The sequence below is a fragment of the Corvus brachyrhynchos genome, unplaced genomic scaffold, assembly GCF_000691975.1.
Source record: "Corvus brachyrhynchos isolate BGI_N302 unplaced genomic scaffold, ASM69197v1 scaffold103, whole genome shotgun sequence".
In the NCBI taxonomy this organism is placed as follows: Eukaryota; Metazoa; Chordata; class Aves; order Passeriformes; family Corvidae; genus Corvus; species Corvus brachyrhynchos.
Window position 1 is genome coordinate 5,677,978 of NW_008237436.1, and position 13,306 is coordinate 5,691,283.

At 42.7% G+C, this 13,306-nt stretch overlaps 1 protein-coding gene across 2 annotated transcripts in view; it reads left to right on the forward strand.

Annotated features, from left to right (window-relative positions):
• The first annotated feature begins 4,687 nt into the window (after positions 1–4,687).
• FLT3 (fms related tyrosine kinase 3) overlaps positions 4,688–13,306 on the forward strand; it is a 41,825-nt gene continuing 33,206 nt past the window's right edge. The window contains exon 1 of one of the 2 annotated variants that reach the window (XM_017731379.1): positions 4,688–4,828. In XM_017731379.1, coding sequence (XP_017586868.1) covers positions 4,774–4,828 — 55 coding nt within the window. In that variant the 5' untranslated portion in view covers positions 4,688–4,773. The remainder of the gene's footprint in view (positions 4,829–13,306) is intronic. The other variant, XM_017731378.1, reaches the window with a different exon arrangement.

A 13,306-nucleotide genomic window follows, 5' to 3' on the forward strand; every position in this document is an offset into this window, starting at 1 on the left:
CTGCAAAGGAGTGGTTGACGATGTTACTTTTTTTCACAAAACTAGGTCCCCTGATCATTGCAGCTGGTACCTCTGAGGAGAGTGTTGCTGTACTTTGCATGAAATTCAGGAAGCAAGAGGAAAGAGAAGCAGATAGATACCCCTGGGTCTTGTCCCACTTTGTAGTTAAGTGATAACTGTGGTGTGCTTTTCGACCCAGAAATGGGGAAATACTGCTGTATGCACACATGCAGCCGTGGCCAAGTGATAGAGTTTTTATGAGCTGTGCCAGAAAGGCAGAACCAAACATTATGAGAGGGGCGGGGAGGGAAGCCTTGGAAAGGAAACACCTGCCAAGAGCTCTTTTTTTCCAGCCAAATCAGTTTGCAAGTGCCAAGCAGCTCCCCCTTAACATTGAACCACTGTTGAGAAAGCCATGTTTGCTATTGAGAATGACAGTTTCTCTTTGTGTCAACCCAGAATTAACATGTTTATTAAATCATGTGGAAACAGATCCTGAAGTGCTGGCTGGCATCAGATAATGCAAATGAATAGCAATACTTTTTAAGGGAGTTGTTGTAACTGATTTTTTTTTTTTTTTGAGGTATAGGCAAGACAAGTTTTGTAGGTAGGAATCTTGTTTAACCAACCAAGTAGTTGAAAAAAGTAATGTGTAAACACTGGGTTTTTTCCAACAGTACCAGTTGGTATATTAGAAGATACTGTCTCTACTTACAAAACTGGCCTTAATATTATTGAAACAGATGAAAGGAAATACTTCTAAAAAAAGTCTTCACCTAATCTGAATTTAACTTTTAAAGCCTATCATTATAGTATATAATTAAGGAAAAAATACAGATATGATCAGGGTCCACAGTAATATTAGACAAGAATTTAGCATTTACTCATTTATTTTTCAGAGGAAGAGTAATAAAGCCTGATACTTCAGATCTACACTAGCTGCTGTCTGAAGTCAGAGGGAAATTGCCACTCTTGAGGAGATTATTCCACAAAATTAGGGAAATTTTTATCTGCCTTTGAAATATTTGAGAATTACTAATATGGCAATCAGGATGTTGGACTGCATGTGCTGAGCTGCTGTGGCAATAGTCATGGGTCCCTAACTGGACAGTTGTCAGTAATTAACAGTATCTGGAAGAAACCAGGTGTTGCTCCCAGCCGGACTCCCATTCACATGCAAAAAGAAATTCATTTCAACTCAGTGAAGTTTTGAATTCAACTCAAGTCGCAAATCAGGCGTTGACCCTGAAGTGCTCTTCCTAACACCTACATTAAAAATGTATGCTAACACCTATATTAATAATGTATAGGGGGGAGGTCTAGCCCTAAGCTAGAATTCATATTAGTACAGACACTGAAATGTAAGTTTAGTTACACTGTGCTGGTAATCCGATCATATGGTTTAGCTGGAGAATTTCTCATCATGTGGCTGCTCTCACAGGCATAGGCTTTATCTACCTGTTGCAGTGAAGGCCAACCAGGATGGGACATGAGTTGGACAAAATACTTGATAACAGAAACCACTTTCTCATGGTGGAAAAAAGCCCTGCTCACTCAAAGAATCCTTTACTGTCATATACATGTGTATGATTCATGCATTGAACCCTTTCTGACTCCCGTCCAGCATCTTTATGAATAAGTTAATTTGTCAGAATTTATAAATATATTTTGGCTTAGTCCAGTAGATATGAACAGTCCTAGCTGATGGCATCTTTCACAGAAGCTTTTACGCTGAAAACCTGACATACACATTAAAACTTCTGATCCCAGATCAGCTGAATCACCAGCAACAGATTTTCATTATTAAACGTTAGTTTCTCCTTGTCTGAACCACAAAAAAGCAAGTATCTTCAATGGATACCTAGCAACTACCAGTGCTGAATGCATCAGATGGAAGAGAAAACAAAACACTTGGGTCACTTGCCAATTTTAAATCAAAGGACAAGTATCCACTTGCCTGGTAGATAAGTAAGTATTCAGACAAGTCTTTGTCAGGCCACGCGCCTGACAGTGAGCTCTCAGTGGCTGGGGTAGATGTCTGTTATTTTCGGAACAGAAGCACAAACTGTCTACTCTCTGTTTTCTGAGGGCAAAACCTGTATATATGCGTGCGGTTGAAAGGGGTACAAGAAAGTACAAGACGTGTTACTGATAAATAACATGTTGAACCATTTCGGACCCAAAACGGATCCCTCAGGAACACCCTTCATCACTGCTCTCCACTTGGACATCAAGCCATTGACCACAATTCCTTGAGTGCAACCATCCAGCCAATTCCTTATCCACCGATTGGTCTCTCTGTCAAATTCATGTCTCTCCAGTTTAGAGACAAGGATGTCGTGCAGGACAGTGTCCAGCTCTTTGTACGAGTCCAGGTAGATGATGTCAGTTGCTCTTCCCTCGCACACCAATGCTGTAACCCCGTTGTAGAAGGCTGCCAGATTTGTCAGGTGCCATTTGCCCTTAGTGAAATCATATTGTCTGTCACCAGTCACCTCCTTATTTTCCATGTGCCTTCTCATAGTTTCTGGGGGGATCTGCTCCATGATCTTGACAGACACGGAGGCTGATTACACTGACTACACTGATCTGTAGTTCCTCATGTCTTCCTTTTTTCCTAAAGATGAAAAGGGATTGGGGTATCTGGCATATGAGAAGGGGATGAAGCATCTGGAACTGTTTAGCCTGTAGGGTTGGGGGGAACCTTATCAATGTGTATAAATATCTGTTGGGGGAGCCAGACTCATTTCTGTGGTACCCAGTGACAGGGCCAGATGCAATGTGCACAAACTGAAACAGGGGATGTTCACTCTGAATATCAGGAAACAATTTTATACTGTGAGGTTGTTTGAGTACTGAAGATATTGCCAGGAAAAGTTGTGGACTCTCCATCCCTGTTGGTATTTAAAACTGTACAGGATGTGCTCTGAGGCAACCTGTACTAGCTGATGATGTTTTGAGCATAACATGCACTGGACTAGGCAATCTCCAGGGGTGTCTTTTAAAGTCATTCATGCTATGGGACTGTGTACCAGTGCGGGCTGTGGGAAAAAAAGGGACAACCTGCCAGCCAAGAAATGTTGTTGCCATCATGGTATTTTCATGTTTGCATCAATTTCTTTAATGCCCATGCAATCCTTTTCTCATTTTTGCATCTTTGCAAATATGTACCTCCCTAGTTTTCATATCATTCCAGCTCCTTCCTTTGCACTGAAAAACACACAAACTTGTCTTCAGCACCACAGTACAATGCTATTGACTCAGTCAGTGTTTCTAAGGCAGTCTTGTGAGAGATCATGCATTCATATCCATGAACAATGCTGGCCTCTGTGCCCCATTGCCCCTGCAGTTACCTTTAGGATGTTTTCTGTGTCTTCTTTTAGATGTGGTATGCCTGTCTAGCTCTGGTCCATCTACAATTTTATTTTGACTTCTCTAATGCAGAAGATATTTTATTATTGATACCATCTATCAATAAAAAATAAAAAATCTAGATATCATCTCTGAGATGTTTCTGAGAACACTTACCAACACTCAGTTTATTTGCTTAGGGATTCTTTTTACCCAGGTTCTGAACAATTGCAGAATGAATGCTTAACTCTTGGCAAGTAAAAATAACAACTGAATGAATAATATAATAAAATATAACTTTATATATAAATTACAACAGCTGAGCAAATAATAAAAATCCCCCAGCCTATCCTGGGGTATCATGGGGGAGATGCTGCAGCTTAATCCTTAGAACTGGATCCACTCTCTGCCTGGTGACTGTGATACATAGCTGTGCAAGGTAGGGAGATCTGTCTGCCCCTCTGTGATGTCCTGTCCTGATACAAACCAGAGGGGCTTGCTGGCGCCAGCAAATTCAGCTACACCTGGGCCAGTTCCACCCCTTACACACCAGCGACCAGGAGCCGATGAGGAGGCAGCTCCTGAAGCATATGCTCCAAGGAAGGTGGCAAGCAGGGACAGGCCGAGGGCTGAGGGACTGTGCCCCGACAGGCACGCATCTGAGCCTGGAGGCCTTTATTTTTATCCCCTAGACAAGTAATCTGTGTAACGACTTCAGAACAGCTGTAGCTTGCTTTGAACCTTCCTGCAAACAGTGCTAGTTCCCTGTTCCCCCTGGTATAAGTACAGCCCCGTGGCACAAGCTCCCTGCCCGGCTGGCAGCCCCCAGGCTCTCGGAGAGGACTGCAGCAGGTCTTCTGTCACCAGCAGAGCAAGTGCTCACCAAGCATGGGAAACCTCCCCCAGCCCACAACGACAGATGCAGCAGGGTATTCCCGTGGTGTCTCACAAACTTCATTTGGATTTTTTGGTTTTTTTTTGGAGCTCTTTAGCTTAGCAAAACACTTGCTCTTCCCCTCATCAGGACTTGTAAAAATTAGGCTTTCTGCCAGCACGTGAAAGCAGAAATTGTAACTGCTTCAAAAATAAGAGTTGAAGTGAGACAGCAAAAAGTCTGCTTCACCAAATTTACATGAGAAAATATATCTTTGTAAAAGCGTGAGCAACAGTCTGAAGACTGAGCAGCAGAAGCAGAGGCAGCTGCTCAGCTTGGTGGAGACATCCTCTGACAGAAGATGCTCCCCGACCCCCAGAGAGGCCCCTCTTCTCTGTGTCCCACAGCCGCTTCCTTGTGGCTCAGCTCTCGAGCCCTCTCTTTTGAAGAAGTGGTTTCACTGTGGGCAGTGACATGCACCCTTAAGGCAACCACCTGCAGGCTCAGCTTCACTTGTGGGGCCAGGGGACTGCAGAGCACCACCAGCCATGACAGTGAGCTGGCCCCATGGCCGTCCCACTGGAATTCCATTTCAGCTAGCAGGTGAGGTCTTCTCATCACACTCCTCAGGCCCTTTCGTCTCCATTTCCCACTCTCTCACTGCATCCCTTCACATCTTTCCTTCCTTTCTCCTTTGATTTCTTTTTCTCTTGAATCTTTTATTTTCTGTCTCACCTTTCTTCTCTCTTCTGGAGATGCTCTTCTTTCTCCCATCACCATAATTTCTCCCAGCCCAGCCTGGCCTTTGCTCTCACTGCATCTGACATGTTTCATGCTCAAGGCAAAAAGTATTTAAATTACTGATTTTTTTTTTCCTCCTTCTTCTGATGTAAATGTGTTTCCTGCTGTTAATGCTAGCTTGACCTGAACACTTTAAATAATATATATGCAATTTCCCACATAAATAATCTATGCATCAGATACCTTGATAGAGTGAAATATAATGATGCATCTTTGTCTTACCAGGTTTTGTTGTTGTTGTTTAATGATCTAAATAGAAGAAGGCATAATATTAATATATAGAAAGTACCTTTATTTACTGTTAGAGTGAAGAATTTTGGAATTTAAAGCTTGATTTCCTCTACTGAAAATCAACTCAACAATTAACTGTTATGAAAAAGGAAATAGCATTTGCTTCCATCTCAAATGCCTGAAACTGTTTTTCTCTAAAATTAATGACTTGTTCCTATAAAAAATAATCTTGCTGATTCAAAATCCAGGACTGAGTGCATGTTTTTCTCGTGATTGATATAGTTCTGATGCATACACGAGAAAGGTTTTTAACAACCTGTAGTACACTTTCAGCTCCATATACAGAGATAATAATATTTACTTCAAAGAGCAATTGTTAGATATTATTCATTCATGGCTGAAAGTCTACGTGAGCTATTTGAAGAGAAGGTGGAGTAAAAATGAAAATGAATATTTTATGATCTCCTACTTTGCATGACTGCTGATACTACCAAGCAAACCCTGTCAAAGAGGGATTTCTGTGTTTTCTTCTTAACTGAGCTTTGCTAGGCTGCACAACAAAATAAATAAAAATTATTAGCATCTGGGATGTGATGGTGCCCAAAGGCCCCTGTCAGCATGGCTAGGAGACAGTTCTGCAGAGAAAGCAAAAGGTGTGAGAGCCCCAAGATGTGGTTATCCTCTAGGAGTAGTGTTCTTTCTGTTGAGGTATTATTTAGTCAAGGCAAGGTGTACAGGGAGGCAGTGTTTCTTCTTGTAAGGCTGGCTATTATAGGGGAAAAAAATGCAAATGCTTTTGGACATACAAAACAGCTAGGATCTGAAGGATCAGAGACAGAGTTGTCCGCAAAAATCCTGAGAACTGCTAGTTCCATACATGTCTGTAGCAGATCACTCTGAAAAACAATTTCGATGTAAAAAATGTTAAGCATTTAATGAATGATATCTACTTTCTTAAAAATGCCTGTGTTTCCTCTAAGAATCTGTTGTCTAGAGATAAGACCGAGTAACAAATTGTGCTGACAACAGATGGTATCCCTATGATGAGCCAATGTCATCAGAAATGGCAACACTTAACCAGAAAAGCAAAGCTAAACTATAATAACACCTGGAGGAAAATCTCCGCAATATCTTCAGACTTAAGGCAGCGGGTCGGTCTTAAAATTACAGGCTCAGAACTGCAAAAGTTTCAAGAAAGAACAAACATCTTGCCTGTGTTATTGGCTGGAAATAAATGCTCCCCAGCAGCAAGAAATTCAATCCCAAGAACTCCAGAAAACGATATATACAACACAATATATATGTAAATACAGCTATATACATTAAAAGCACTGTTCCAGTTTCTCATTTTACATTCTTCTGGTCATCCCAAGCAAGAGTTGGTGGCTAAAGGGAATGTTATCTAGCATACAATTAGCCCTGCATTAGTGGATGAGGTGGGGACATGGATGGGGCCTGGGAACAGAGGCAGTAACAGTTTCATGTTTTACAAACTGGAAAATTTTTTTAAAAGAGGCTTTCGATGACCTTTCATCAGAGGAAGTTTTCCATTGACAACCAGTCTTTCTTGCTTTTTTTTTATTACACCCCTTCTTACTGAGAGATGTTCATGAAACCCAGTTTCAGGGCAGCTGAGAGAAATGAAGGTGTGAGAAGCTGCCTAAGGTCTCCCTGTGGCTGGCAAATGAGAGGAAATTTTATATGAGCAAGGACTGCAAACTCAGATTCTGACCAACTGCGGATTAGATTATGGTGTGTCTGACTGAACAAATATTATAGGGCAATACTGTTGAAAACTCCCTCACAGAGCATACAAGTGTCCATTACATTCCATGGCAGAGGAAAATATGAGATGAGCCAGCACACTTCTTTTTAAGGACAACCCCAGAAATGTGTGGGACCCAGCCACCTGCACAATCTGTTCATCTCCCAGCAATACACTGATTTCTCTCCAGCCAAACAGCTGACAAACATTCCAGAGCAAGTTCAGGCACTGAGCCCTGCCACTGGCAGGAAGGTGAAATCAATGGGCACCCCGGGGGGAATCAAGTTTGATCTTGTCTCTTTCCCAAAACATGCAAAAACTTGGGTGCAAGCTGGTTGTGAATGCTGGATAAGGCCAGTACATGGTCTGCTCACTCAGGGAAACTGTTGGGCCCAGCAGACCACATATTTATGGTAATCCATCACCATATATTTCATGGATCAGAAGATAAGGTATCATTCTGAAGATCCCTGAAGGTGAAAAGACTGTGCAGGAAAATGGTTATTTCCAATGGATGTAAATCTATGGGTGTTTTACTTCTTTTGAGGTTTGGAGCCATTTGCTTTTCCCCTTTTTTTCTTCAGAGAATTCCTCTGGTTACCCATATTACAAGCTGCTGAGAAGCAGGAAGATGCCCAAAGTACAGCCCGACTTCCACGGCTGCCCCCACATCTCTGCCCAGTGGTGGGTGGGTGCTGCTGCTGTGGCTGCTCAGCAGAGGCTGGTTTGTCAGCAGAGCAGAGCTGTGGGCATCCTGTCCTGCTGCACCATCCGCTTCAGGAGCCCCTCCTACAATGACCCCAAAGCAATGTAGCATGGAGCACCTCTTGTTCACAGGCTTCTGAAGATGTATCTTTCAAAATCTCTCTAATGTCATGAAATTCACATTTCAGCTGAGAAGCTGGTTTAGATCACTAGGTTGAGTTAGGTTTTCTGAAAATCTTCCTTTAAAATGGCTGAAAAAAATGAGCAGGGCAAACAGACAGAAAAGCTAGCTTATTGCCTGGATATTTAGCTCTGTTACTGTTGCAGAAGTAAGACAGTATTTACTCCTCTGTGGGTAGGTGAGATTTCTAATGTGTGAGATACGAGGGCTAGTTTGAAAGGTGATTTATTGTTACAATATGCTCAATAAGGAATATATTGGATTTTACATTTGTACAACTGTTTTGGGATTGCAATTATTTTTAACCCTAACCTCCTAATGACACGAATAGGAACAGCTAGTATTTATTTTGTTAATTTTCACTGTATTTAGTACCAAATAGCAACTATGATTTTTTTCAGATAGCTTAGATTTATTTTTGTCTTTTCTTATTTGCAGCAAAATTGTTCTATCCCACTCTCCCTCTTTCTGTCCATTCTTCCTCCATGTACAACTCTGGCCTTCTGTGTTCCCTCCTCATTCCCTCTTCCAGGAAAGTAAGGACAATATCATCTAGTCAGTTATAGAAACTTGTTTTCATTTAAAAGGGAAGTTTTACCATACGAGAATGACAAGAAGTATCAGTTCTTTATCTCCATCTTCTGTTTTAATTTCTGTTTCAGGCAGATCTTTTTCTTCTTCTTGATTATGTGTGAGGACTCTTATACCTTTACCTTTTATTTAACTTAAGTTAAAGTTGCCTTTGCCTGCAAGAAGTTAACGATTCCACTGATGTCAGTAGAAGTGCTAGAGTGTGTCAGACTGGAGTACTTTAACACAGAGCAGTTAAAAAAAAATAAAAGAGTTAAAGAAAACTTACTTATGTCATTAGATGAGATGTATCTGCTTACCTTACTTCAGGGTTGTCTATCCCCCTTCTTAATAGCACAAGCATGTCGTTCCCATGAGCAAACATCCTCTTGAGAACAGTCAAGAATAAGGACAGCCCAATGCCACTTTCTGATTCATGGGAGGCCTCTGTGGTGGCATCACATCAGTGCTTCTTTGCTCACAAAATTGTCCAGTTGTTCATTGAATCACAGCAGGGTTGAGGAATGGACCCCTGGAGGTCATTTGATCCAACCCCACTGCTCAAGCAGGGCCACCTAAAGCCAGCTGCTTAGGACCCTGTCCAGGTAGCATTTCAATACTTCTGAGGGTAGAGACCACCATCTCTCTGGGCAATTTGTGTCCATATTTTGTCACCCACATGGTGGAAAAGTCTGTGCCCATTGCCTCTGTGTCACTGGGCACAACCGAGAAGAGCCTGGATCCATCCTCTTTGCACCCGCCCTTCAGGTGTTTATATCTCTGAGCCTTCTCTTCCCTGGGTTGAACAGTCCCAGTTCTCTCAGCCTTTCCTCCTAAGAGAGATGTTCCTGTCCCATAATCATCTTTGTGGCCCTCCACTGCACTTTCTCCAGTATGTCCATGTCTCTCTTACACTGAGGAGCCCACAGCTTGACAGAGGATTCCAGGTATGTCCTTGACAGTGCTGAGCAGAGGCAAAAGGACCTCTGTCTGCTGGCAAAACACCTCCTAATGTGGCTCATTGTTCACCATACTAAGTGGAGTGGAAAGGTAATGTGGGAGCTGAGAAGAAGCTCCCTTGAGAGCACGGAAGATGTGGACAAGAAGCAGAAGAAGAACCAGCCACAATGTAGGCTCTTCCTCAGAGAGGTTGCCATGGTAGCTGAGGTTTACTGGGTTTTCAGCCACTTTTCAGCCACTTCCTAAAAAAAGGTGTCCTCAGCAGTCCCAGTTATTCTTTGCAAACTGGATCACAAGTGACTGGAATGGCCCAAATATGGCTAAAGCAGCAGGGATTTCAGTGAGCTCCCTGTGAGCACCAGCCTGAGCAGTCAAACTCAAAGGTTGTTTAGCCACTGTGACAACAAGCTCTAGTTTAATATCTCTTCTGAAGAAACACTTTTGAGACCATTATAATAAACAGGGGCTCAACCTACATGAAGGTGTTCTTCTGAGAAAGAGGTTCTTATTGTATGAGTTATTCTTATGAAAAGAAAACCCAAACTTTTTTCTATTTTTTTTTCCAAAATCAGAGAATCAAGACCTCTAAGATCATCAAGTCCAAGCATTGATCCAGCACTGCCAAGTCCACCACTAAACCATGTCCCAAAGTGCACACCTTTTAAATACCTCCAGGGATGGTGACTCAACCACTTCCCTGGGCAGCCTGTTCCAATGAATGACCACTCTTTCATTTTTCCTGATATCCAATCTAAACTTCCTTTGATGGAATTTGAGTCCATTTCCTCTCATCCTCTGATTTGTTACCTGGGAGAAAGAGCTGATCCCCAAGCTCACCATACCTTCTTTAAGGTAGTTGTAGGCAGCAAGAAGGTCCACCATGAGCCTTCTTTCCTCCAGGCTAACCTCCTTTAGCCACTCCTCATCAGACCTATGTTCCAGACCCTTCCCCAGCTTTTAAAAGTATTTTTAAGCTTTCTGTCTTTCAATAGAAAACCAGAAAATGTTTGCTGGAGGCGCCATGGGAAAAAAAAAGTAAGAAAATAAAATCAGTAATCAGCGATTTAACTAATGCATGGAAAAATTTACAAGGAAATTTTGTGTCACGGTTCGTTCCCTAAGAGTATGAAAAAGCAGGGCATCTCCTCTGCAATCACGCCGGAGCCAGAACTGGGCGAGTTAGGGGTGGGCACTGCGCCTGTATCCCGGTGGCAGTCCCGCAGGAGCACCGGGATGCGCGGGATGCGCGGGGCTGTGCGGGGCCGCAGCGCCCCCTGCCGCCCGCACGCCCCGAGGGCCTCCCCGCCGCTGCTGCGTGTCCGAGGTCGCGGCTCCCGCACGGACACTGTCCCGGGACAAACAGCGCGGAGTGCCAGCGCCTAGGCGGGTGGCGGAAATTGGAGAGGAGCTGGGGGGGCGGGGGAAGGGGTGGTGCCAGATGCAGGTGGAAAAATAATCCGCGTGAAGGGCTGAAGGCCGTGGCAAACGAGACTGGCAGGTGACAGTAACATTCCAGGATGTTGTATAGTAGCAGTGTTGGTCCCCATTATTAGTTTTTGACTCAGTACACAGACCCGAAATGAGCACTTTCTGAAAGCACACGACCTCCCCTGCTCCACTCTTCTCGCTGCTGTCCTGCTCAGTGATTCAAGTCTAGAGATTCTTGTCCCCTCCCTCTAAACCTCCGCATAGAGCTATCACACTCTATAGCTCTTCTTTCCTCCTCAAAACTCGATCATGCTTGAACACGGCTGTGAATAATTAAATCAATTCCCATGACATTTATTGTAATTAGCTGGTAAGACCAGGTAAATGACTGCTCCTGACCCAGACATACCCCAGACAGTGTCACAACAGCTGGTCACAATTAGCATGAGCTGCAGCAGTGGCATCTTGTCACCCACCTTGCTTGTTAAACCTTGTTCTAACATGGTTATTATTCCGAAACATGGAGCAACACCTCTGGCCACATCACCATGTGAGAATGAACTCACAAGGTGCGTATTTTTCTGAGCTGGGAGTTACTTAAGCTGAAAGGGTGAAGATGCTGAGGAAGGAAGCTGTGCAAAAAGATGGGGATGGACAAAAGTTTGATGGGAGAGAAATAAGATATGGTTAAAAGATAGGAATTAATTTAAGATCAGTTCTTTCTACCTGTCCTGCCTCCCTCTGATTATTACCATATTTATATTGAGTACAATTCTCACTTCAGGATCCACCACTTTGGAGGTGATTTGAGAAAAAGGCTGCCACATACAAAAGGGGGAGGTTTCAAGAGTTAATGAATGATTAATAAGCTAATCCATGCCACCACTTTGAAGATTTGTTTCTGGAAATTCATGACAGACATAACAACAGTTCTCCCCTGATCAGGAAGAAAATTTTGTAAAGTTGATCCAGAGTCACAGCCAGGGGAAATAGTCAGAAGCCAAATAAGACCCAAATCATCGTTTGCTTTATGTAAATCTTCTGAGCTGTAAAGTGGAGTGGGAGATTGTTCTATGTCTAGGAAAGGCCTGACTGCTATATAAAATATTAAGCACCCTGAGCTGAACACAAATACAAGATGCATCCCTTGGTATGAAGAGAAGGGTTTTCATCTTCCACAGTTCTCCAGTTCCCAAGCTATTGTCTTTCAGATTAACTCATACTTTCAGCATATTTTGGAGTGGTTTTCCCAGTTTTCCAAAGGCTATCTTTTGCACCCCCCATTTGAAAATAAAATTTTGGAAGCAGTTCCATTCATCTGAGAGCTGAACTAGCTTAAACAGAGCTTCTTGGTTTGGTATCTCTCCAGCAGACTCAGGCCTTTCTTCTCAGCACTGTAACACGTAAGCTCCCTTTTTGCCTTTTACAGCCATTTCCCCAAGTATGTGCCTACACATCTTGATGAAAGCTTGGCTCTGTTTGTGGCAACTAGACGTTTGTCTGGCTGCAGTGAGAACAAGACTTCTCCTACTGCCTTTATTTTTGTATAACCTATAAAAAGATAATGAAGATGGAAAGCAGGCATAAACAAACAGGCATAAATTGTTCAGAGGCAGTAATTTATTTTCATTGCAGCTTCACTCTAGTTCAGCAATAGGCAATATGATTATGCATGCTACATATTTGATATTCTTTACCCAGTGCTTTCAGTCTCTGCAATTCTTAATTTGGGTTTTCAGGAGGACGACTGATGTGCAGACTGTAACAGCAGTCCCTGAACAGGCCAGCTAGAAGCTTAAAGATCAAGACAGCGAATTAGAGAATTACCATTTTCCCAATATTTCTTTTCTTGATTTTACTTGTTCTGAAAGGCTCATTCATGCTCTGATTTTCTATTTTGTCCTACACAAGGTCTTTTAAGACCTACACAACTTTAGGCCACTCAATGTCATGTAAATACTTCTTACTATCATATTACTCATCTGTTTCTCACTGTAAAGCATCTGGAATTACGTCAGGTTCAAAATATCCTTCCTTACTGTAAAAACTTTCGTGGATTTCACAGGAATAAAGGTACACCACAGCAGTGGTAAGCTGTTGCAGTTTACAGGAAAATGAGTCACATTTCCTCTTACACATGAGGGTGTCAGGGGGCTCACTACTTCCAGCGTATAGTCCCACATACCATCCTTTACAGATGCAGTTCCAGCACATCAGACACTTCGTTTGCATGTCTCACTCACAGTCTGGTTGCTACAGCTGTCTTTTAGCTGCAAATCTTCTCCCTGTTGGTATTTAAATACACCCTTCCCTTTTCTGCTGTGGCCTTAGGAATCCTTCTAACAAGGCAACATGAGCAAAAAAGCGGAGTAATGCCACATTGGGATACACTGACCTAGCTTGTACAATCAGAAGCTAAAATTATTCACAAATCAGAAAC